The 24406-nt window shown below is 42.0% G+C and overlaps 1 protein-coding gene across 11 annotated transcripts in view; it reads right to left on the reverse strand.

The window, feature by feature from the left end:
• Positions 1-20718: 20718 nt before the first annotated feature.
• Positions 20719-24406, reverse strand: part of LOC122208111 (zinc finger protein 227-like) — a 74806-nt gene continuing 71118 nt past the window's right edge. For 10 of the 11 annotated variants that reach the window (XM_042918780.1, XM_042918781.1, XM_042918788.1 and 7 more), the window contains one exon: positions 20719-23910. In XM_042918780.1, coding sequence (XP_042774714.1) covers positions 21794-23910 — 2117 coding nt within the window. In that variant the 3' untranslated portion in view covers positions 20719-21793. The remainder of the gene's footprint in view (positions 23911-24406) is intronic. The other variant, XM_042918795.1, reaches the window with a different exon arrangement.

Below are 24406 nucleotides of genomic sequence, written 5' to 3' on the forward strand. Positions count from 1 at the left end.
TGAACATTTATCCCAGAGTAACAAAAATTTATGTTCATGCAAAAACCTGTGAGTGTTTACAGAAGCTCTATTCATCACATCAAACAGGTCAGAAAAATGTTTTTAGATTTACTATGCAAATTTAGCAAGGTCAAGATACAAAAGCCAATTATATATCTATATTCTAGCAACAAACAGACACTGAATTTCAACAATAACAGCACTTAGAATAGCACCCCCTAAATGTCAATCCCTTAGACATAAATTTATCAAATACATGTAAGAAACCCACATACTGAAAGCTGTGAAACATAGCTGAGGGAAATGAAATGACCCAAATAAGTGAAAGAAGATCTAAATGCTCATGGGTCAAAATGACTTGTATCCAGAATATTAAAAGAAGTATTACAATTCAATACACAATCGCTTCTCGGCCATTTGGCTAAGATCAAGTGTAAAATTCAACACAAAATAACAACTTAGCTTAAAAATTGAGCAAAAGAATTGAACCTTTCAAAAAGAAAATATGCAAATGCCCAAAAGGCCAAAAAAAAAAAAAAAAGGTAGTCAACATCTAAGGCATCAGAAAATACGAATGAAAACCACAATAATATATCACAACACAACTGTCATTAGGATGACTAAAATTTAAAAGATTGAAAATATCAAATGTCAGAAAAAATGTGGAGCCAACTGGAACTCTAACATATTGCCAAAAGGAATATAAAGTATGCAACTACAAATGAAAAATTATTTGACATCTCTTAAAAAGCTAAGCATATGACCCAGAGATTAGATTCTCCTCCTAGTTATTTATCAAAAATGAGAAAGAAAAGAAAAGAAAAGAAAAGAAAAGAAAAGAAAAGAAAAGAAAAGAAAAGAAAGAAGAGAAGAGAAGAGAAGAGAAGAGAAAAGAAAAGAAAAGAAAAGAGAAGAAAAGAAAAGAAAAGAAAAGAGCTCAGAGCCTGGAGCCTGCTTCAGATTCTGTGTCTCCCTCTCCCTGACCCTCCCCCCTCTCAAAAAGAAAAAATTTTAAAAATAAAATAAAAAGGCTACTAACTTCACTAAACTTTTCAGAAAGGATATAGAGGTGGTGAAAAAAAAAGCACACTAAAAAAAAAAAAAAAAGCACATGACTCAACATCATTTATCATGAGGGAAATACAAATCACAATCACAATGAGATGTCGATTCATTAGACTTTTATATTTGCTAACTTGTGATTGAGATTGGGACACTGTTAGTGTTATGCCCAGAATTCGTGATCCCCAAAGACCACCAGGGAGCCGAGTCCAATGCAAAAGCAAAGAGCCTTTATTCGAGCTAGCTCGAGCTCATCCTCTACCTGCACTGACACAGCAGTGAGATGCTGGAGAGAGAGCGAGTTTCAAAAGCACAAAGGTTTTATAGGGATCTAGGGGCAGTTGGTGGGGTGATGGTCATGGCCTTGGCCGATTGGCTGGGGAAGGGTCAGAGTCCCTTTGCGCAGGTTGCCGGGCATGGTTTGAATGGGAAGTATGAGCAGATGATTGGGAAGTTACTCCAGGGGAGGAGGCATGGTCTGAGGTTTGAGCGGGAATTTCTTTCTGCAGTTTTCCTGGAAAGGGGGCCATGTTGGGGACATAGTCACTCAAGATGGAGGACACAGAACAAAATGGAGTTGGCCGACCTAGGTCCAGGAGGGGTCTGCTGGCCGAACGTGGGTGTGATGGACCCAGGTCGCAATGCCGTCTACTTTGAGAGCAGTGGGGGTTGTCAGCACCACGGTGTAGGGTCCTTTTCAGCGCGGCTCGAGGGTCCCTCGGCAGTGCCTCTTGACGTAGACCCAGTCTCCCGGCCTGTACTGATGAGGTGTCAGGGTTGGGCCAGCCTTGTAGATGGCATGGAGGCACGGCCAAATGTCCTCATGTGCCTTCTGGAGCCCTCTCAAGGAAAGAAAAAGTTCTTGATCTTTAAACTCAGCAAGTTCAGCTCGAAGGTTGGGAATAACAGGGGGTGGCCTGCCAAACATGATCTCGTAGGGAGTAAAACCCAGGGTGTAAGGAGTGTTCCTAACCTGGTAAAGGGCATACGGTAGGAGAGTCACCCAGTCCCTGCCAGTCTCCATGGTTAATTTGGTAAGGGTCTCTTTTAGGGTTCTATTCATTCTTTCTACCTGTCCTGAGCTCTGGGGCCTATTAGCACAATGCAATTTCCAGTTTGCCCCCACCACCTTGGCTACTGCCTGCGTTACCTGCGAGATAAAAGCTGGTCCACTGTCTGATCCTATCATGGCACAAAAACCATACCTAGGTAAGATGTCTTCTAGTAGCTTCTTAGCCACCGTCTGAGCCGTTTCATGCTTGGTTGGGTATGCCTCCACCCAGCCAGAGAAGGTGTCTGTAAATACTAAAAGATATTTATAACCATACTTTCCTGGTTTGACTTCAGTGAAATCGACTTCCCAGTGGGCTCCCGGTCTGGTGCCTCTGAGCCTGGTTCCTTTTTTATTTGATGTGGCTCTCGCGTTGGTGAGTTGGCAGGTCTTGCAGACAGATACAACTTGCTCTATTTTGGTGTCCTGTTGGTGAATCTTGATTCCGGCATGTCGGATTAAGTCTTTTAATTTTCGGGCCCCCATGTGAGTAGACTGATGCGTGTGCTCTAATATTGAGACTCCGAGCCGGCCTGGCAGCACAAGCTCCTTGTTAGGTGTATACCACCATCCCTTTATCTCCTGGGCCATGGGGAGTTTCTTGGTCTGCTGTAACTCCTCCTGGGAGTATTTGGGCTGGTCTGGTAAAACCGGGTCTCCCGGGTCCGGTAGTTGTATGGTCATGGTGGGGACTGAAGTAAGGGCTACTGCCTTGGCTGCCTGGTCAGCCTTTTGATTACCTCAAGCTACTGGGTTATCAGTTTTCTAGTGCCCTTGGCAGTGGATAATGGCCAGCTTGGCAGTAAGCCATAAGGCTGTAAGCAGGTCAAGTATCTCCTGGTTATTTTTTATAGTCAGTCCTTCTGCCGTCAGTAACACCCTCTCCTGATAAATTGCCCCATGAATATGAGCTGTGGCAAATGCATAACGGCTGTCTGTGTAGATGTTAAGCCGTTTTCCAGCTCCCAGCATCAGCGCCTTGGTGAGGGCGATGAGCTCTGCTCATTGGTCTGATGTTCCAGAGTGTAGAGCCTCCACCCATACGGTGTCCGTTTTGGTGACCACTGCTGCACCCGCATACCTGTGTCCATCCCACACAAAGCTGCTGCCATCAGTGAACCAAGCAGCCTCAGCATCGGGGAGGGGCCGGTCGGTCAGATCCGTCTGGAATCCATGTACTTGCTCCAGGATCCCCGCACAGTCATGTGGTAGAGCATCTAGGTCAGGGTCAGGCAGCAGGGTTGCAGGATTGAGGGCTGCACTGGGGCAGAACTGCACCCGTGGAGGGTTGAGTAGGAGGCTCTGGTAATGAGTCATACGTGTGTTGCTCATCTATCTATCAGGAGGCTGTTTCAGGACCCCTTCAATGGCATGTGGGGTCGTGATCCAGATCTCCTGTCCTAGGGTCAGTTTGTCTGTGTCCTTGACTAGGAGTGCTGTCGCCGCAATAATTCTTAGGCATGGCGGCCAGCCGGCAGCCACTGGGTCTAGCTTTTTGGACAGGTAAGCCACGGGGCGGTTCCAGGGGCCAAAGGCTTGAGTTAGAACCCCTTTTGCTATTCCCTTGTGTTCATCTACAAAGAGGTGGAAGGGCTTCGTAATGTCTGGCAGGCCCAGGGCTGAGGCACCTAGGAGGGGCTTTTTTAACTGATTAAAGGCAGTTTCTTCTTTTTCAGTCCATTCAAATGTTTTCCCCTCTTTGGTAGCTTCATATAGGGGCCTGGCGATCTCAGCAAAACCCAGAACCCAGAGGCGGCAGTAGACGGCCGATCCTAGGAATTCCCTTACTTCCTTTCGGAAGGTGGGAGTAGGAATCTTCAGGACAGTTTCTTTTCTGGCATCTGATAACCACCACTGTCCGCCCTCCAGGATGTATCCCAGGTAACTTACCCTCTCCCTGCATATCTTAGCCTTTTTCGTGGATGCCCAGTACCCCAAGGCCCCCAGGGTAGCCAGCAGGTCCTGGGTCCCTCGCTCACAGTCCTCGGCCGTCTCAGCAGCAATCAGGATGTCATCTACGTACCGTAGAAGGGTGAGGCCAGGGTACTCCTTTCTGTACTCACGAGGACCCAGGTCCTCGTGTAGTGCCTCGTCGAAGATGGTGGGCGAATTTTTGAACCCCTGAGGCAGCCGTGTCCAGGTGAGTTGTCCGCTGTAGCACTCCTCTGGATCATGCCACTTGAAGGTGAACAAGGGTTGGCTTTGGGGTGCCAGCAGCAGACTGAAGAGGCATCCTTTAAATCTAGTACAATATACCAGGCCCTGGAGGGCACCAAGGAGCTCAAGAGAGTATATGGGTTGGGAACAGTTGGGTGTATGTCCGTGACCCTCCTATTTACTTCCCAGAGGTCTTGTACCAGTCAATAGTCATTTGTGTGAGGCTTTTTGACCGGCAGTAGGAGGGTGTTCCAGACTGGCAAGAACTAGTACCCCTAGGCTTCATAGTCTCCGGATGTGTGGCTGGATCCCCTTCCGGGCCTTCCGAGACATGGGGTATTGTTTGATCCTTACCGGACCTTCTCCTGGCTTGAGCTCTACCAGGACTGGGGTCCTGTGAGTGGCTAGTCCTATCCCCCAGTCTCTGCCCAAACCGAGGGGAATTCTTGTAGCCATCTGTCTATATTATCCTCTCTCGGGAGAGCCTCCTAGTGGAGGCGGTATTCATCCTCTAGTTTCATGGTCAGGACCTGGATGGGGTGGCCCTTGCCATCGGTGACCTGAGGCCCCCCCTTGTCTGAAAGTTATCTGAGCTCCAATCTTGGTAAGTCCCGTCCTAACAGCGGGTAGGGGCATTCTGGTATTACCATGAAGGAGTGGGATACCCGGCCCGTTCCCAAATCTACTGTTCTTCGGGTAGTCCATGAATACTGGCTCATACCAGTCGCCCCTTGTACCCAGGACTTCTTGCTGGCTAGTTTTCCTTGTGGGGTGCAGAGGACCGAATGTTGCGTTCCAGTGTCAACAAGGAAGTCAACAGGGGTCCCCTCCACTATAAGAGTTACCCTGGGCTCGGGGAGAGGGTCCGAACCCCGACTCCCCTAATCACTCAGCTCATCTAGCTCTAAGACTTTTACTTTATCAGTCTTGCTTCCCTTCCCGCTGGCCTTTTTCAGACAATCTTGGGCCCAATGCCCCATCTCCTTGCAGTATGCGCACTGATCTTTCTGCAGCCTCTGCTTCCCCCCTTGGTGGTTCCTTTACCTCCTTTTGAGTCGTCTTCCAGCTGCCAGAGACAGCGGTCTCGTTCCTCGGGGGAGTCAGCAGTGGTAGCTAGTAGTATTCTGGCCAGGTCTCGAGTCTGCTTACTGCTGGCAGCTGCCATGGCGTGAGCCTGCTTGTCCTCAGGAGGCTCCCGGTTATTATATACCTTTTCGGCTACCACCAGTAAGTCCTGCAGACTTTTTTCTCCTAGTCTATCTATTTTCTGTAATTTTTTCCTAATGTCTATGGCCAACTGGTTTACAAAGGCCATGATAACAGCTGCCTTGCTTTCCGGAGCCTCTGGATCCATGGGGGTATAGGTACGGAATGCCTCCATGATCTGTTCTAAAAAGGCAGCCGGAGATTCATCTTTTTCCTGTTGCGCATTTCCTACCTTGGCCAAATTGGTTGGCTTCCTAGCAGCCATTCGGAGACCCCCCATTAGAGTCTGGTGGTAGACCCGGAGCCTCTCCTTACCTTCTGCCGTGTTGAAATCCCACTCAGGCCAAGTTAAGGGGAAGGAGGCATCTATCTGAGCCTGGTTGGTGGTGGGATTCCCGTCTGCACCCAGAACTAGTTTTCAGGCCTTACTGAGGATTCTTTCTCTTTCCTCAGTCATGAACAGGACCTGCAAAAGCTGCCGGCAATCGTCCCATGTGGACTGATGGGTAAAAACAACAGAGTCTAATAAATCAATAAGCCCTGCCGGTTTCTCGGAAAACTTAGGATTCTGAGCTTTCCAATTGTAGAGGTCACTAGTGGCGAAAGGCCAATAGTGATGGGGCTGATTCCCCTCCATGTCTGGGGGTCCGGTGGCTCGCAGGGGCAGAATAGTAGAGTCAGCAGCAGAGGCGGATTTCTCCCTCTGAGCCCTTTGTCTGGTAAAGGGCAGGCTTCCCACTGGAGCGTTTCCGCCTCCCGCTCTCGGAACAGCATCTGCCTCCCCTGGAGGGGGAGGATGGTGTTCTTCCGGCATCCTGGGGGGGTTATACAGGAGAGGAAAAATTAATTCTTCTTTAGTCCCCGCTTGTAGGACAGGGTAGAGGGGTGCTGAAGGCTGGATAAGACTTTTCTTGTTCTCCTTCTTCTCTGTCCCCTGCAAAGCAAGAATGGGTTTCAGCTCCAGAGGGGTGTGGGGCTAGGAAGGGCTTAAGCCAAGAGGGTGGGTCTTCTACAAGGTCCTGCCAAGTGGTAATGTAAGGGAGCTGATCAGGATGGCCCGTCTTAGGCCGAGAGATGATACCCCTGACTCGGTGGATGGTAGGGAGGTCGAAGTTTCCCTCTGGCAGCCATCCGACATTGAAAGCTGGCCACTCGCTAGAACAAAAAACCTGCCACCGACCCTTTCGGACTTCCACACTGAGGTTGTTAGCTCTTCCCCTGACATCCTTGAAGTGATCAATCATAATACTTAGAGGAGTAGTCTGAGTCTGTCCCATAACGTCCGTCCAGTAAGTCCACAGAACAAAACAGAGAAACACAGAAACAGACAGAGGGCCCCTAGAAACAGTCTTCCAACTCCATGGAAGCAAAACTGAAAGCTAGACGATGGCCTCACACTGACCAGCAGGAGCGACCCGCCTCGTCTCAGACCTCTGAGGGGAATCCACGTCCCTCCAGAAGGGAGGATCGGAATGTCTTCCAGAACTCCCAGCCCGTGGTCCTCCAGTGCATCCACTTAGACCGCACCAGGCACTACCAGAATTTCAGAAATGAGCTCACGTAGAAGAGACAGGGAACGAACAGACACTAACCATGGCCAGTCAGGCTCTCCGGGTCGGGGGTCCCTCGGGGGTCTTGGGGATCCTGGACGAGCCCCCAAATGTTATGCCCAGAATTCGTGATTCCCCAAAGACCACCAGGGAGCCGAGTCCAATGCAAAAGCAAAGAGCCTTTATTCGAGCTAGCTCAAGCTCAATCCCCTACCTGCACCGACACAGCGGTGAGATGCCGGAGAGAGAGCGAGTTTCAAAAGCACAAAGGTTTTATAGGGATCTAGTGGCAGTTGGTGGGGTGATGGTCATGGCCTTAGCCGAGGCTGGGGAAGGGTCAGAGTCCCGTTGCGCAGGTTGCCGTGCCTGATTTGAACGGGAAGTTTGAACGGGTGAGCGGGAAGTTACTCCAGGGGAGTAGGCATGGTCTGAGGTTTGAGCGGGGAATTTCTTTCTGTGGTTTTCCCGGAAAGGGGGCCACATCGGGGACATAGTCACTCAAGATGGAGGACACAGAACAAAATGGAGTCCGCCGGCCTAGGTCCGCTCTTCCAGTTAGCAGGACGCTGGGGGTCACTTCTCTGCACCCTCTGAGAACTTGGGGCAGAGACAGGAAAGGAGGCTGGGAGAGATCACAATTTTGTCTCTGGTCCAGGATAAATCACGGAGGACAATCACAGGCCCGAGCTGGGAGTGAGGCCAGCCCTTCTTTTAAAAAGGGGGTGGGGTGGGGTAGTGAAGAGTCAAGAGGAATCCTAAAGGGCCCTGCTTCGTGCAGGCGTCAGAGAAGGGCCGGCGACGCTGCAGCGCTGAACTCACCCCGGGCTCACAAGCTTCCAGGAACCGAACGCTTCTTGGAAAGAAATCCTAGATTGGTAACCACCGGCCACCATCCCTGTGCCAGGATCGCTTTCGAACATTCTTACATCTACTTACTTCACGTAAACCCCACTACACTAGTGCCTACTAGGAAGGTACTACCCTTAATTCCACTTTACAGAGGACAAATGGAGAAAGTAAACAAGTCCGCGAAATGTCGCTAGAAGGCGGCAGAGCGTGTAGGAGTGGGGGAGGCGAGGGGCGCCTGGGTGGCTCAGTCGGTTGAGCGTCCGACTTCAGCTCAGGTCACAATCTCACGGTTCGGGAGTTCAAGCCCCGCGTCAGGCTCTGGGCTGATGGCTCAGAGCCTGGAGCCTGCTTCCGATTCTGTGTCTCCCTCTCTCTCTGCCCCTCCCCCATTCATGCTGTCTCTCTCTGTCTCAAAAATAAATAAACATTAAAAAAATTTAAAAAAAAAAAAAAAAAAAAAAAAAAAGGAGTGGGGGAGGCGAGAGAAACCGAGGTCGCGACCCCCGCCCGCCCGCAACGCCAAGGTGACACACCCCGCCGCCCCGGCCCTCAGCGGCTTCTATGCCTCTTCTATTCCCCGAGCGAGAGGGCGGCACCTGCGGGCTCCGCGCCCGGGCAAGCTTGGCAGAGACGCAGGGGCTCGGCACCGACTCACCTCCCAGAAGGTACCGATGAACGCGGCTTCGCCCTCCCAGGGCGGAAGTGCCCTGTCGGCCACCGTCCCTAGACTACTCTTCCCAGAACCCCCTGCGGTACAAAGGGCTTATAGCTTCTTTCCGTGGCAGTGGCTGTGACTCCCCCAGGCCTGGACTACACTTCCCAGAATCCTCCGTAATGCGGCTCTAAAGGTTGCCACTTTTTCCCCCCTTAAATGTCTAACAGTTGCAGTTAAGTCCGTTCTCAGGTGCTATTAGCGTTTGACCTTTCTTTTCTTTCTCTTTTCCTTCTTTACTTGTTTAAAAAAACCTTCATTAGGAACGCCTGTGGGTGGCTCAATGGGTTGAGCCTCCGACTCTTGATTTTGGCTCAGGTCATGATCTCAGGGTCTTGGGATTGAGCCCAGCTTCCGGCTCTGTGGCTCTGCGCTGAGCGTGAAGCGTACTTAACATTCTTTCTTTCTCCCTCCCCCCTCCCCCTCGGTCTCTCTGCCTGTCTCCCCCACTCTTCTCTCTCTAAAAAAAAATATATATATATATATATATATATGTAAATATATATATTTTTTAATTACAGTACTAATAGGTGCGACTGTAAAGAAATGTAGCTGTATAGGAGAGAGAAGTGAAGCTAGGCTCTCAAGGCCGGTTTGATGCTAGTGTATGTGGAAGTGTCGAGATCTCTGACGATGTTTACCTGATATGAGGTTTTCTTTCCAATGATAATAATTTCCGCAAAAACAAAGAGTAACTTCTGATGGATCCAGACCACAAGACAAACAACTAAAGTTTCCCACTCCTCTCCGTTTTAATTGGGCACTTGGAAATGAGGGTATTTTCTGATAAATGAAAAAAAAAAAAATTGTAGTGGCAGGGAAGTAAAGGAAGTACCGCAGTTTGGAAAAGAAAAGCCTGAAATACATCTTGAAAATGTCTCTTTAGTTTGCTTTCAGCATATCACCTACTGTCCATTCTGCACTTGACATCATAAAATACAATAAGATGTTTTATTTTTCTACAGGGTGGTTGAAATCAATGAGCCATGATTATTCAAAATTAGGTGTGAAAGTGGGGGATCTTGATCCGATAATGGTAACAAATTCAACTTTTTTTCAGCTTCATTGAGATACGATTGAGAAAAAAGTTGTAATATATTTAAAATGTACGTGGTGAACTGATATGGGTTCATTGTGAAAGGATTTCCACGATGAATTCGCACATCCATCAACCTAACTCTGTTTGTTTTGGTGAGAACCTGTGAGTTGTACCCGCAGCAAATTTCAAGTATGCAATAGGGCACTATCAAATCCTCAGACCCTATTCATCTTATAACTGAAAGTTTATACCCTTTAAACCAACCTCTCCTCATTTTCCCCACCTTTCAACCTCAAGCAACCACCATCATTCTACTCCCTATTTCTATGAATTCAGCTTTTTATTTCCCCCCCTCCTAGATTCTATACGTAAGTGATAACAGGAAGTATTTGTCTTTCTCTGTCTAGCTTATTTCACTTAGCATAATGCCCTTCAGTTTTATTCATGTTATCACAAATATTTCTCCATACATTCCATATGCCAATGGTTAGAATTAGAGGTTCAATTTGATTCAGATTTTTTTTAAAGAAAGAATACTACATAGATGGTTCTGTTTGTATCTCTTATTACCCTTACTGGAAACTGCCAAGACACCCTAAAAGAGAACAAGATGGGAAGACATCCTTCCTTTACCAAATATCAAGACTCACTGCTAAGCTATGGTAACTAAACCAGTGTGTTACTGATGAAAGTATTGAAAAAATAGACCAAAGGCAATTGAGAATGAAGATATACATCTATATCCATATATGACTAAGATAGATAGATAGATAGATAGATAGATAGATAGATGATTGATACATAGAGAAAAAAGAAAGAGAAAGAGAAAGAAAGAAAGAAAGAAAGAAAGAAAGAAAGAAAGAAAGAAGAGAAAGAACGAAAAGAGGGAGAAAGAAAGAAAGAAAGAAAAAAGAAAAAAGAAAGAAAGGAAAAAGAGGGTAGGGGGAGAAAGGAGGAAAGAAAGTTTATTCATTTGTAAAAAGTAAATTCTCTACCTATCCAGAGGTTTCAAGGAAAGGAAGTTCATGGCAACAAAGGTGGGGTTTCCCTGAACCTTTATTCATATGTGATTGTAATCACATTACATTTACATTTAGGTTAGTGCAGGACACTAGGCTCTTTGATTCTAAAGTGAGTCGCTTGTAGACAGCATATAGTTGGATCTTGTCTTACCCATTTTGCCAAACTCTACCTTTTAATTGGGAAGCTTAATTGACATCACATTAATAATCCATAATTTAATTCACATTTAAATTAATTCCTAAGATTCCTTCTGCTATATTGCTACTTGTTTTACATACATCTTACCATTTTTGTTCCTCAGTTCCTCCATTAATGCCATATCTTGTGTTTGATTTTTTTGTATCGTTATGATTTCCTTCTCATTTTCTGCATGTCTTTTAGTTATTTTCTTAGCAGTTACTCTGAGGTTACAGTTAATCTCTTAAATGTATTACAACTTCTTTTGAATTAATACCAACCTAGCTTCAATGGTATAAAAGACTCTGCTCCCATATATCTGTCTTCTTCTCTTTAGGTTATCACAAATTACATCTTTATACCTTGTATACCCCATTAATATAGGTTTATAATTGTCGTTTCATGTTTTTTTGTTTTAAATCATTTAGGAGTTATCCATTGCCTTCTGGATTCCATGGTTTCTGATGAGAAATGGGTTGTGAGATAATAGAAATATATATTTGTTTCTGCCCCCCCCCCCATTCCTCTCATAGAGCTCCTGAAAGCCTTGTAATTTTCATCTTTTGTTCCAATATAGATGGAACAAAATCAAGCACATGGCATCAGTCCTTCAGGTAGCCCCCAGATGATTCTGAACAGACAAAACACAGTTCTTTGAGAACACAGTTAGCTCTGGTCCCTCTGAAGCCAACGATCTGGTTCCTACCAGATGTGAGTGTAGGCTGTCCCAGTCAAGACCATCGCTGAGTAGGGGAGGTGGGTGAAGCAAGGGCAAGTAAAATACCACAAAGCTCCCCTACCATATTCAAGTTGCTGTTTTCTCAATTCACCATTCACTGGGTGGTTGTACATCTTTAGCCATCTTCCAGGATCCCAGTGAAGTTGATTCTGAGCTTTTGACATTTTATTGTTGTTTCTGTGGAAGCTGGGCCCTTGGAACTACTTTCTCCATAATTTTTGCTGACATCACTCTGCAGTTCTTAAACAGTGCAACTTTAAGGGGTTAAAAATGGGAATATTTTCTTTTTCTTTTTTCTTTTAATTCCAGTATAGTTAACATACAGTGTTATATTAGTTTCAGGTGATTCGTATAGTGATTCAACAATTCTATGCATTGCTCAGTGCTTATCATAAGTGAGACTCTAATCAAATAATTAAACTGTTCAAATGGAAACATGAGCTCCAATATTGAAATTTGGGGAGAATTTTTAAATTGAGTTTTTTCCTACACTTGGTAGTATGATCATATGGTTCATAAAAAATTATACAAATATACATTGAGAACTCTTATCCCATCCTGACCCCAGGTTTGCCTTTACCAAATGTCCATGCACTAAGTTTTGTTAGCTTTTGTGTGTGTGTGTTTCTAGTGGTTCTTCATGCAGATAACACAAATTCAAGAGGTATATATTCAAGTTAAAAATCAATTTTAAATATTCCATAATATATGACTATTCTTTGTGAAAGTGTAAGTTAATTTTTGGAACTAGTTCTTTGATTATGTATTAAAGTAAAAGGGTTTAAAAGTGAAGGACATTAGTGAGCTACAAAATATAACCAATGACAAAGTGTATACAAACAAGGCCCTTCTAATGCTTTAAAAAATATATCCTTCGACATGCAATGGAATATTACAACATGGATGGACCTAGACAGTGTTATGCTAAGTGAAATAAGCTAGACTGAGAAAGTCAAATACCATATGATTTCACTCATAAGTTTAATCTTTAGGGGCTCCTGAGTGGCGCAGTCAGTTGAGCATTGGACTCTTGATTTTGGCTCAGGTCATGATCCCATGGCCATGGGATTGAGCCCTGTTTAAGATTCTCTCCCCACTCTCCTTGTGCCCCTCCCCCACTCATGTGCACGACTTCTCAAAAAATATATATAAATATATTAAAAAATTAAGTCTTTAAAAAAAATGAACAAACAAAAAGCAGAATCAGACCTATAAATATAGCAAACAAACTGATGGTTGCCAGCAGGGCGGGGGTGGGAAGTTGAGAAAAATGGGTGAAGGGGAATGAGAGATACAGACTTCCAGTTACAGAATGAATAAGTCATGGGAATAAAGGCCACTACATAAGGAATAAGAAAGGTAATAGCAATTTATCAGGACAGATTGTAGCTACACTTGTGGTGAACATAGCATGATGTATAAACTTGTCAAGTCACTATGTTGTAAACCTGAGATTAATGTAACATTGTGTGTCAACTATACTCAAATTTAAATACACGCACACACACACACACACACACACACACTTCAGTCCTTTCATTTATTACATGAAGTGTCTTACTGATAAGGGGTAAAAGAGTTTCTAGGTGAATGAGTATTTTTCTATGGGTTTTTCCTTCGTTTTTTTAATTAAAGGTTAAAATAAAAACACAGCTAGACACATTATATTGAAACTGCAAAATATACAAGATAAAGAGAAAATTTTGAAGATAGCCAGAGAGAGAGGGGAAGGACACAACACACACGCACACACAAGGGACAAAGAGAGAGAGAATTACAGAACAATTCTTATCAGAAACTATGCAAACCAGAAGACAATACAATATAGAAAAAAAAAAAATCTGTCAACCCCAAATGCCACACCCAGCAAAAATACCTTTCAAAAATGGAGTAGAAGGGGCATCTGGGTGGCTCAGTCGGCTAGCGTCTAACTTTGGCTCAGGTCACGATCTCACAGTTTGTGAGTCTGAGCCCTGCATCAGGCTCTGTGCTGACAACTTGGAACCTGGAGCCTGCTTCAAATTCTGTGTCTTCCTCTCTCTCTTTCCCTTCCCTGCTCGCACTCTTTCTCTGTCTCAAAAATAAATAAATATTTTTAAATTTTTAATAAAATTTTTTTTTAATGAATAAATACTTCTTTATTTATTTAAATACTTTATTTATTTAAATACTTTAAAGGAATAAATACTTCTTAAAACCAAAACAAACAAACAAAAAAACTGAGAATTCATTAGCAGACTAGCACTACTAGGAATCTTAAAGGAAGTTCTTCAGGCAGAAAAATAAGATAGTACACAGAAATTTGGTCCTACAAAGAAATAAAGATTGCCAGAAGCAGTTAAAATTTTAATTGGTATTTTTAATTGCTCTAAAAGATAATTGTCTAAATCAAAAACAGTAGCAATGTATTATGGCTTTATAGCATGTGCAAAAGAAAAATATTTGACAAGTGCACAAAACCTTGGAGGAAGGAATTGTGGGTATATGGCTGTATAAGTAGAATACATTATTTGAAGGTAGACTGATTAATTAAAGACGTATATTGCAAGTCCTATGGTAATCACTAAAACAATTACAAAAAAGTGATATAAATAATAGGTCAATATTGGACATTATATGAATTCACAAAAAAACTTCCAATTAACAAGAAAAGGAAGAAAAAACAGTAGGCAATGAAAATATAGATTTATATCCAAGCATATCAATAATTATATGAAATATAAATGGCACAGACACACCAATTAAATATAAATGGCATACACACAACAACAGAAATTGTCAGATTGGAATAGGATATACTATATGTAGTCATGCACTTTGTATTAATATATTAGAAATCTACAAATCTTTTTTGTACTTTTTATACTGTTGGATACTTATACTCAAAACTTTTACTAGGGGGGCCCCTGAGTGGCTCAGTCGGTTAAGTGTCCAACTTCAGCTCACGTCATGATCTTGCAGTCCGTGAGTTCAAGCCCCACATTGGGTTCTGTGCTGACAGCTCAGAGTCTGGAGCCTGCTTCAGATTCTGTGTCTCCCTCTCTCTTCCCCTCCCCTGCTCATGGTGGGTGGGTGTGTGTGTGTGTGTGTGTGTGTGTGTGTGTCAAAGATAAATAAACATTAAAAAAAAACACTTTTACTAGGGTATTGAATAAACTTAGTCTTACTAAAAAAAAAAGAAATTGTCAGATTGGAGAATAAAGCAACAATAATCAAAAGAAAGCTGGAATGGCTATGCAATTTTAGGCAAACACTGATTTTTAAAAAGCAAGAGTGATTATATGATAATCAAAAAAGACATCAAGACACAGAATATTACCAAGGAAAAAAGGAACATTACATAATAATAAAGGGGTAATTGGACCAAAAAGGCATGAAACATGTATGCACAAAGAAATAGAGCTTCAAAATATATTAACAACTGAAAGGACTGGAAGGCTAAACAAATCCACAATCACAGAGACTCCACCACCCTTACCAATCAATAGGATAAACAGAAAGAAAATCAGTTAAGGAAACAGAAGAGCTCAACAACATTATTAATCAACGTCACTTAACTGACATTTATAGAATGCTCTACCCAACAATAGCAGAATACACATTCTTTTTTAAGGGCATATGGAACAGGCACCAGGATGGATCATATCCTGGACCATGTAACTAACTGCAATGAATTTAAAGGAAGTGAAGCCACATAAAGTACATTCTCAGACACAACAGAATTAAATGAGAATCAATCACAGAAAAAATTAGGAAAATCCCCCAAATCTTGAAATTAAATTAACCATGGGTCAGAAAAGGAATTACAAATGGAAATGGGAAATAAATTAAATCAAATAAAATCAAAATGTAAAGACAATATATAAGAACTTGTGGAATGCAACTAAGGCATGCTTAGAGGGAAATTTTAGAGTATTGGGAGACAAAAGCAGAAGGAAGAAAATAATAAATGAAGCAGAAGTCAATGGAACTGAAAGGTGAAAAACACCAGAGAAAAAACAATAAACTTCGAAAAGAGGTTACAAGAAATTACCAATGGCAGGACTGCAAGACATTTTAATAGATCCTGAAGACATTAAAAGGATAATAAGCGAATTTTATGACAGCTTTGTGCCACAGGTGACAACTTGGATCAAATGGACAAATTCCTTAAAAAGACACAAATTACCTAAATCATTCAAGAAGAAATAGACAACTACAGTATTCCTGTATCTATTAATGACATTGAATTCAAGTTTTAAAAGCTTCTAAAACAATGAAACCAGCCCTAGACTGCTTATATACTATTAACCTTTAGGAAAACAAAACAATTCCTCAAAAAACTGAGCAAACAGAAGTGGAGAGGGGTGCCTGTGGTTCCATCAGTTAAGCATCCCACTCTTGATTTCAGCTCAGGTCATGATCTCACAGTTGTGGGATCGAGCCTCGCATTGGGCTCCATGGTGAGCATGGAGCCTGTTTGAGATTCTCTCTCTCCCTCTCTCTCTAACTCTCCCCAGCTTGTGCACATGTGCACACTGTTTCTCTCTTCTCTCTCTCTCAAAATAAATATTTTTTAAAAGGAAGAAATAAAATAGAAGTGGACAGAACACTTCTCAACTCATTTTATAAGGGCAACATTACCTTGTTACCAACGCAAGAAAAAAACATTACACGAAGAAAGACCATAGGCCAATATCCCTCATAAACATAGACGCACAATTCCTCAACAATTACTATTAACAAGCAGAAAACAACAACTTTTGAAAAGAGCAATACATCATGTCAGGCGGGTTTATCTCAGGAATGCAGTATCATTCCAACATTTGAAAACTAATGTAATTTACCATATTCATAGACTACAGAAGAAGTGTATGACATCTTAACAGATGCAGACAAAAAGCACTTGAGAAAATTTAACATCTGTTCATGATGAAAAAATTTCAGCTAACTGGGGATAGAAGGATTGTCCTTAACTTTATAAAAGACATCTACAAAAACCTACAGTTAATGTACTACGTAAAGGACTAAATGCTTGAAGAGAAAGGCAAAGATGATTTCTCTCAACATTCCTATTCAACAGCACTCTGGAGGATCCAGACAGTACAAGGAAAATAACCAAACAGACACAAAACCAGATCGGATAAGAAATAACGTTGCAGACAACAGACAAATTAGAGGCTCTAAAGAATGAAAAAAAAAAAAATCAGGAAGTACTTAAGTATAGGTCTAACAAAACACAGGCAACATCTGTGTACTGAATAACAAAAATTACTGATGAAATAAAAGATCCAAATAGAGCTATGCCACATCCACAGACTGGAAGATTTAAGATGTGAAATATTCCAACACACTTCCCTTGAAAGTCCCAGCAAATACTTTTTTAAAGAAATCAACAAGATACTTCTACAACTCAAAGCAAAAGAGCTAGAATAACTAAAGCAAATTTGAAAAAGCAAAGCTTTTCTACTTGATTGACAGGCTTATTATAAAGCTAGAGTAATTGGGAACAAGTGGTATTGATACAAGAATAAACACAAAGATCAATGTGACAGAATAGAGTCCAGGAAAAGAAAAAACCCATTCATATATGGTCAATCAGTTTTTGACAAAGATGGAAAACCCAATTCAATGGAGAAAGGATTGTCTCCTGAACAAAAGTGGTGTTGGAATAACTGAGCATCCACGTTTCAAAATGAACCTACATTTTGTACCACGTACAAGTATCACAATGAATGATCAAACATGATCAAAATGGATCAGAGACCTAAATGTAAAACCTAACTTATAAAACTTCTGGAAGAAAACATAGGAGAAAATCATAGGGACGTTGGATTAGGCAAAGATTTCTTCTGTATGACACCAAAAACATGATCTATAGAAGAACAATTTCAAAATTGACCTCATAAATATTTAAAATTTCCACTTGAGAACTTGGTGAAAATCTTTGCAAATCACATACCAGATAAAGGATTTGTACTCAGAATATACAAAGAATCTGCAAAACCGAAAATGGTGTTCAGTTTGGTTACAAGTGGCAAGTTAAAGCTTTCAACATGGCTGTTCTTTCTCAGTTTGAGTTAATTTTCAGAGTTGGCTCTTGAGTCACCAAAGAAAAATGTTAGAAAATTAATGGCATTAGTGAGGTCAGAAACAGTCAAGGAAATACAGAGTATAAAACGTATCCCTTAGGTTATTGATTTACGATAAACAAAAAAATAAAAGCCTGAGTAGAAATGTAACAAAGGCTTCCTAGATAAATCTGGTATTTTTCTATGGATTTTCCATTCTTACCTTCATGATTCATTCATGTGAGACAGGGAAAATGCTCTATAGAGCAATTTTAGGGGTTCTGGCCCTGCAACGTAATTCATGCAGATGGCAGTTAAAAGTAGCTTCAAAGTCTGTCAGAATGGAGTTCAAACTCTGGTCGTGCTATTTATCATCTACTGTCTTGGGGGAAATAACCTCTTAAAGCCTCAATGTTCTTACATGCAAAAATGGAGAAAGAAATAACGTGTATTCTTAGCACTGCAGGTTAATCAGACATTAATAATAGCATAATAGCATATTGCTTCTTCATATATGGCCAGAACCTTGTATTAAAAAAAAAGTTTTCTGATGTTGCTTTGGGCATTTTTTAGACTTCCTGAAGGTTTAAAGTGCTCAAAGGTTTAAATCCTGTGGTTTGAGAAGTGCTAAATTGAGCTAAAACTCTTCTGTATTATCACATATTATGTATATATCTCAGAAGAGTTTTTGAGAAACTGAAATTTGCTCAGACCAGACGATGGCAAACTTTTTATAAAGGCCCAGACAGTAAATGTTTGAGGCTTTATGGTACATACTCTTTGCTTTCTCCTTACAATTCTTTACAAACGTGAAATTCCAAGGTCTCAGGCCATACAAAAATAGGATACAAGCTGGCTTTGGCCAAGAGCCTATAGTTTATTATTCTCTGGCTTAGAATTTAAGAATATAAATATATAGTAATACTTTCATCTGTCGAAGATAATACCTAAATACCTACAGCTCTTACTATTATAGTTTTAATCCCCATAACAGAAGAGCTATTACCCACACTGAACACACAAGCTGCAGAACAGAGAGGTTAAGCATCTTGTCTGCACTTACTCAACTAGCAAACAGCTCAACTGGACAAGTCTGGTTCCAGAATCTGCTTTTTAATTACAATATACTGCTTTGTAACCAACATTCTGGTTTGGTCTCTTTAACATTAGTTTCTCCTAAAATACTTTAGTTTTTTTTTTCAAGAAGCAATGGAGGGGTGTGGTCCTCAATGGCCTGAAAATTGTCAAGCTCCTTCTAAGTATAGGGGGGAATGGGAGGTGAATAGATGACTTAATGCAGCGCTGGTCAATGGCCAGAACTGCTCCCCAACTTACCCTTCAAAGGAACTATTCCTTTACATTCGCTATCCTAGTATCTGCAAGGGATCATTAACCGGGTGGGTTCTCATCTGGATATGCCCATCTTTGGATTAATGTTTCTATCAGATACTTTTCTTCATGGTCCAACAAGGATATTTTACTTGGTTTAGAGTTGGTGACCTGAGACTGGGAAAACTTATGGTAGAGACTATGCCATTCAAAAGTCACTTCTAGCTTTAGTTGTCCAATACTCCATTCTTTTCCCGTGAACAACAGAACCAAGTTGTAGCTGGGAGTGCATGTCCATACTCTTCAGTTAATATGTGGATGATACTGGGAGTAACATTTTTTATGCTTAGAGAATGAAGATGCAATTTGTAATGGGGCAAGGCTAGAAAGAACACTATAATGTTGAATTAAGAATTGGTGGTTCGAACTCATGGTTCATTCTTTCTACCTGTGAACATCCTTATCTACCTACCTATTTATCATTTGCATCCCCGCAGTAGTGAGGGGCATATCTATTTCTCAGGCCTTAATTTCTAAATACGATTCCACACTGTGAAGAACAAGGTCTCCTAAAGAAATAACAGATTCCATGGCTGGGGTGGGGGACTACAAGATAAGTATGGGACATTATATTGTGCCAGAGTAAGGATGTGCTCAAATTTATGAAGAGTAAATAGGTAGGGGCACTGGTGGCGGGCGGGGGAGGGGGTATGTCAGTTAAGTCTCACTCTTGATTTTGGCCCAGATCATGATCTCACAGTTCATGGGATCAAGACCCGCATCAGGTTCTATGGTGACAGTGCAAAGCCTGTTTGGGATCCTCTCCCTCTCTCTCTGTCCCCTATTCACCCGTACACTCTCTCTCAAAATAAATAAATAAACTTTAAAAAAATGAGCAAACAGTACAGATATTGGCTAACATATGTTGAGGGAATGATGATGGTAGAAAACCACTCTTTTGCAACCATCAGTAAGTCGATTTAGGCCACATTTAGCAACGGATGCTAAAACTAGTGGACGAAAATTTGTTGAAAAACAAGCTATTTACAGAACCAGAATATACCTCCCCACAAAGTACTAATTACAAAGGTAAAAATGGTAACTTTGCAGTGGAAAAACCCAGCTTACCTACCTTAATCGAGTTAACCAAGTTATCATCACCTATAATAGGACTAACATACCATGTTTCCTTATGTGATACACCAAGGACACATCACTTATGGAATCCTTATGCCAAAAAATGCATAATTTAAATCCAATAGTGAGAAAACCTCACACTAATCCAAACTGTATAACACTCAAAAATATCAAGGTCATTACAAATAAACAATAAGGCAGTGATCCAGATTAAAGGAGTCTAAATGAAATGTATAAACCTTGACTAGATTCTAAACCAGAAAGAATGTGATACATTATCAGGACAACTGATAAAATTTGAATAAGGTTTGTAAGTTAAATAGTGTTATGTATCAGTATTAAATTTTCCTGATCACTATGCTTGTAGCTGTGTAAGTAAATTAAATATCCTTGTTCTTAGCACATACACTGATGTATTTAGCTGCAAGGGGCAAGAGGTCTGTAACATACTCATGGTTAAAAATTCTATGTGTACAGGGACACCTGGGTGGCTCAGTCAGTTGAGCAGTTAAGCATCTGACTTTGACTCAGGTCATGATCTCATGGTTTGTGAGTTCGAGCCCTGCATCGGACTCTGTGCTGACAGCTTGGAGCCTGGAGCCTGCTTTGAATTCTATGTCTCCCTCTCTCTCTGCCCCTTCCCCACTAGTACTCTGTCTCTCAAAAATAAATAAACGTTAAAAAAAAATTTTTAAGTTCTATGTGTACATACAGATATCAATACGTGTGTATATACACACATTCACATACAAGGAGAGAATGATTCAAACATGTTAACTCATCAATCTGAATAAAGGGAATACAAGAGATGTTATAGAACTTACATTTTTTGGAAAGTTTGATATTATTTCAAAATAAGAAATTTAAAGAAATGCAAAAATACATATGAAACAAAATATCATCATTTAGCGATAACCAGAAATACCTATTCATCTATACCTTTTCTAATGAGATCACACAAAACCCCATGCCTTGTTTTTTTCAGGTTAATGTATTCTGGACATCTTCCAATATCCCGAACTATAAATTTACCTTTTCCCATCTGATGTTTGCATAGTGTCCTACTGGGTTAATAAATCATAAAATACTCTATCCAACTGATTGTTTCCTATTATAAACAATGATGCAATGACCATTCTTTTTTATACATCTGTAGCAAATACAAATTTACTTCTGAATATCAAAGCTTCATCCCAGGGGATCTATTCCTTAATTTTAATCCAATATGCCATATGAAATAAAGCAATCATAGTATGAATTCTTGGTTATAGGAAATTTAAGTCAGTAATTTTATTCACTTTTCACAGCTTTACAGCTTTAGTAAAAATAATGGTCACTGTAAATGTATAAAATATAAATTAAAGTAATCCAGAAACCTCCCTGACCACCTCCCCCCCCCCCCCCGCCAAAAAAACTAGCTAGTATATATATGGCAAATATCCTTTTCACACAGTATCTTTAGGCATGTATTTACTTTTAAAGACTAGAGCAGATGGATCTTGCCAAGAGGGTTACAAGCTATTCCTCCCCCTTGATATTAGTTCCATTCCTGGCATTACGGTTCCACGTCATCATTTTAATGGATGTTAGAAAGATTCCATCTGAAGAAATCCCTTTCCACTCTCAATACTTGATAGTTTATCACCCGCAACGACCCTCCAAATATGTGACGACGTACATCCTGACAGAAGCCATTAAGACATTCTTCACTTTCAACGATTCTTGCCAGTGTGGACTTTCTGATGGTACGTAAGACGTGAAGGGTGACTGAAGTCCTTACCACATACGTCACATTTGTATGGTTTCTCACCAGTGTGGACTCTCTGATGGGCCCGAAGACGCGAACTCTGGCTGAAGCTCTTACCACACTCTTCACACTTAAATAGTTTTTCCCTAATGTGAACGCTCAGATGGACTCTAAGATTTGAGGGGAGACTGAAGGCCTTTCCACACTCTTCACACCTATGGGGTTTCTCTCCTGTATGGACCCTCTGATGATGGCGAAGGTTCAAGCTCCTCCCAAAGCCTTTCCCACACTGCTCACATTTGTAAGGTTTTTCTCCAGTGTGGCCTCTCTGGTGGTATATAAACTGTGAACTGTATCTAAAACCCTTTCCGCAGACATCGCATTTGTATGGCTTCTCCCCAGTGTGGACCCTCTGATGGGACTGGAGACCAGAGGACTGACTGAAGCCCTTACCACATACACCACATTTGTATGGCTTCTCTCCAGTATGGACTCTCTGGTGTACCCGAAAGTCTATGGCCTGACTGAAGCTTTTGTCACACTCCTCGCATTTATAGGGTTTCTCTCCAGAGTGGACTCTCTGATGAGCATGAAGATTCGATCGCCAGCTGAAGCCCTTCCCGCACTCCTCACATTTATATGGTTTTTCTCCAGTGTGAATTACCTGGTGCAGCTTAAGATTTGAACTGTAACTGAAGTCCTTACCACACACATCACATTTGTATGGCTTCTCTCCAGTGTGGACTCTCTGATGGGTTTGAAGCTTTGAGGACTGGCTGAAGCCCTTCCCACACGTTTCACATTTGAATCGTTTCTCCCCAGTGTGGACGTTCTGATGGACTTGAAGATTAGAAGCCTGACTGAAGCCCTTCCCACACTCCTTACACTTGTAGGGTTTCTCTCCTGTGTGAACTCGGAAATGGATATGAAGATCTGTATTACGGGTAAAGCCCTTCCCACACGCCTCACATTTGTATGGTTTCTCTCCAGTGTGGACTCTCCGATGGCATATTAGCGGTGAATTATGACTGAAGCCCTTACCACAGACGTCACATTTGTAAGGCTTCTCCCCAGTGTGGACCCTCTGGTGTATGTGATAGTGTGCAGCCTGAGTGAAGCCCTTACCACACTCCTCACATTTGTAGGGTTTCTCACCCCTGTGGACCCTCTGATGAACACGAAGATTAACACTCCAGCCGAAGCCCTTACCACACTCTTCACATTTGTATGGTTTTTCTTCAGTGTGGACCCTCTGATGGCATTGAAAATTCGAACTCTGGCTAAAGCACTTACCGCACTCTTCACATTTGTAAGGTTTCTCTCCGGTGTGAGTCCTGTAATGAATGATAAGGCCTGTGCTGCTACTGAATCCCTTGCCACAACTGTCACATCTGTAGGACTTCTCCCCTGCGTGGTTAGACTGATGAGGATGAAAAGCACTCTTACCGAAGCAATTGCCAGGTTCGTGACATTTATTGTGTTTCTCTCTTGGGCGAGTTCTCTGAAGAGCCTGCAGGTGTGGACGCCGACTGGAGCATTTCTCTCCTGGGTGAGCGTTGTGAAGTGGAAGCACTGAGCTATAACCGAAACCCTTTCCACACTCACGACACGGAAAGAGATCCCCTCCTGGGGGTACATGTCGACTGAAACCGTCGCAAATGCTTTTGCCGCATTCGTTGTACTTACAGGGTTTCTGTTCTGTGCCAGTGCTAATACGATCACTAAGTGATTGCTTCATGAAGGCCTCACATACACTCAGGTTATTTTTCACATTAACTTGCTGACCTCTACTCTGCTCCGGTGACTCACGCGGGTAGGTATTCCCACAAGAATCCTGAGTTCTCAAAGTAGATACACCTGCAGTGTAACTGGAGCTACCCGCTTTAGGATTCATTCCATTATTCTCGTTTTCCGAAACCTGAACAGAATCACCGTGGAGTAACTGGGAACGCTTCCTCTGAAGACAGCTGGTTAAATCACTTGCCACCTGCTTCCAGATCTGCCAGCAGGATAGTTCTTCGTGTGAAAGGTATTTCAATGCAACTTTTCGAAGAGTCTCCATCTCCTTTTGATTCTTGCTGCCTATAAGAAAAAGCAATATTCAGAGATAAGGACAAGTGAATGCTTAGGTACAGAAACGTCAGGATTTCACATGTAGGCCCTACGATAAGGCCTCCACAAACCATGGGGAGGGTCACGTCTATACAGTATCATGTAACCTTTTATGTGTTTCCATGCAAGTGGAAGCAAAAAATGGGGTCAACAGACTCTTAGCCACTAAGTGTAAATGTAACCCATTTTAGAACCATACATTTCATAGATTAAAATGAGAGCTTTAAGTTTGAAATCAAATGACTGCAGGGCAACAAAGACAAGCCACATTCTATCCTACAATAACATCAATTAAAAGCGTACTCACCTTTGCCCTAGTAGGCTTATGGTAAGAGGCATCCTCCCCAGTAAGATTATAAAAGCTTATAGGCATTAGATAGTATTTTAGGTCCTGGCAGAAATCACACATAGTAAGGACACCACTGTATGGAATGCTTGTTTCAAAAAAAAAAAAAAAAGAAACAAA

Source organism: Panthera leo, chromosome E2 (assembly GCF_018350215.1).
Source record: "Panthera leo isolate Ple1 chromosome E2, P.leo_Ple1_pat1.1, whole genome shotgun sequence".
Classification (NCBI taxonomy): domain Eukaryota; kingdom Metazoa; phylum Chordata; class Mammalia; order Carnivora; family Felidae; genus Panthera; species Panthera leo.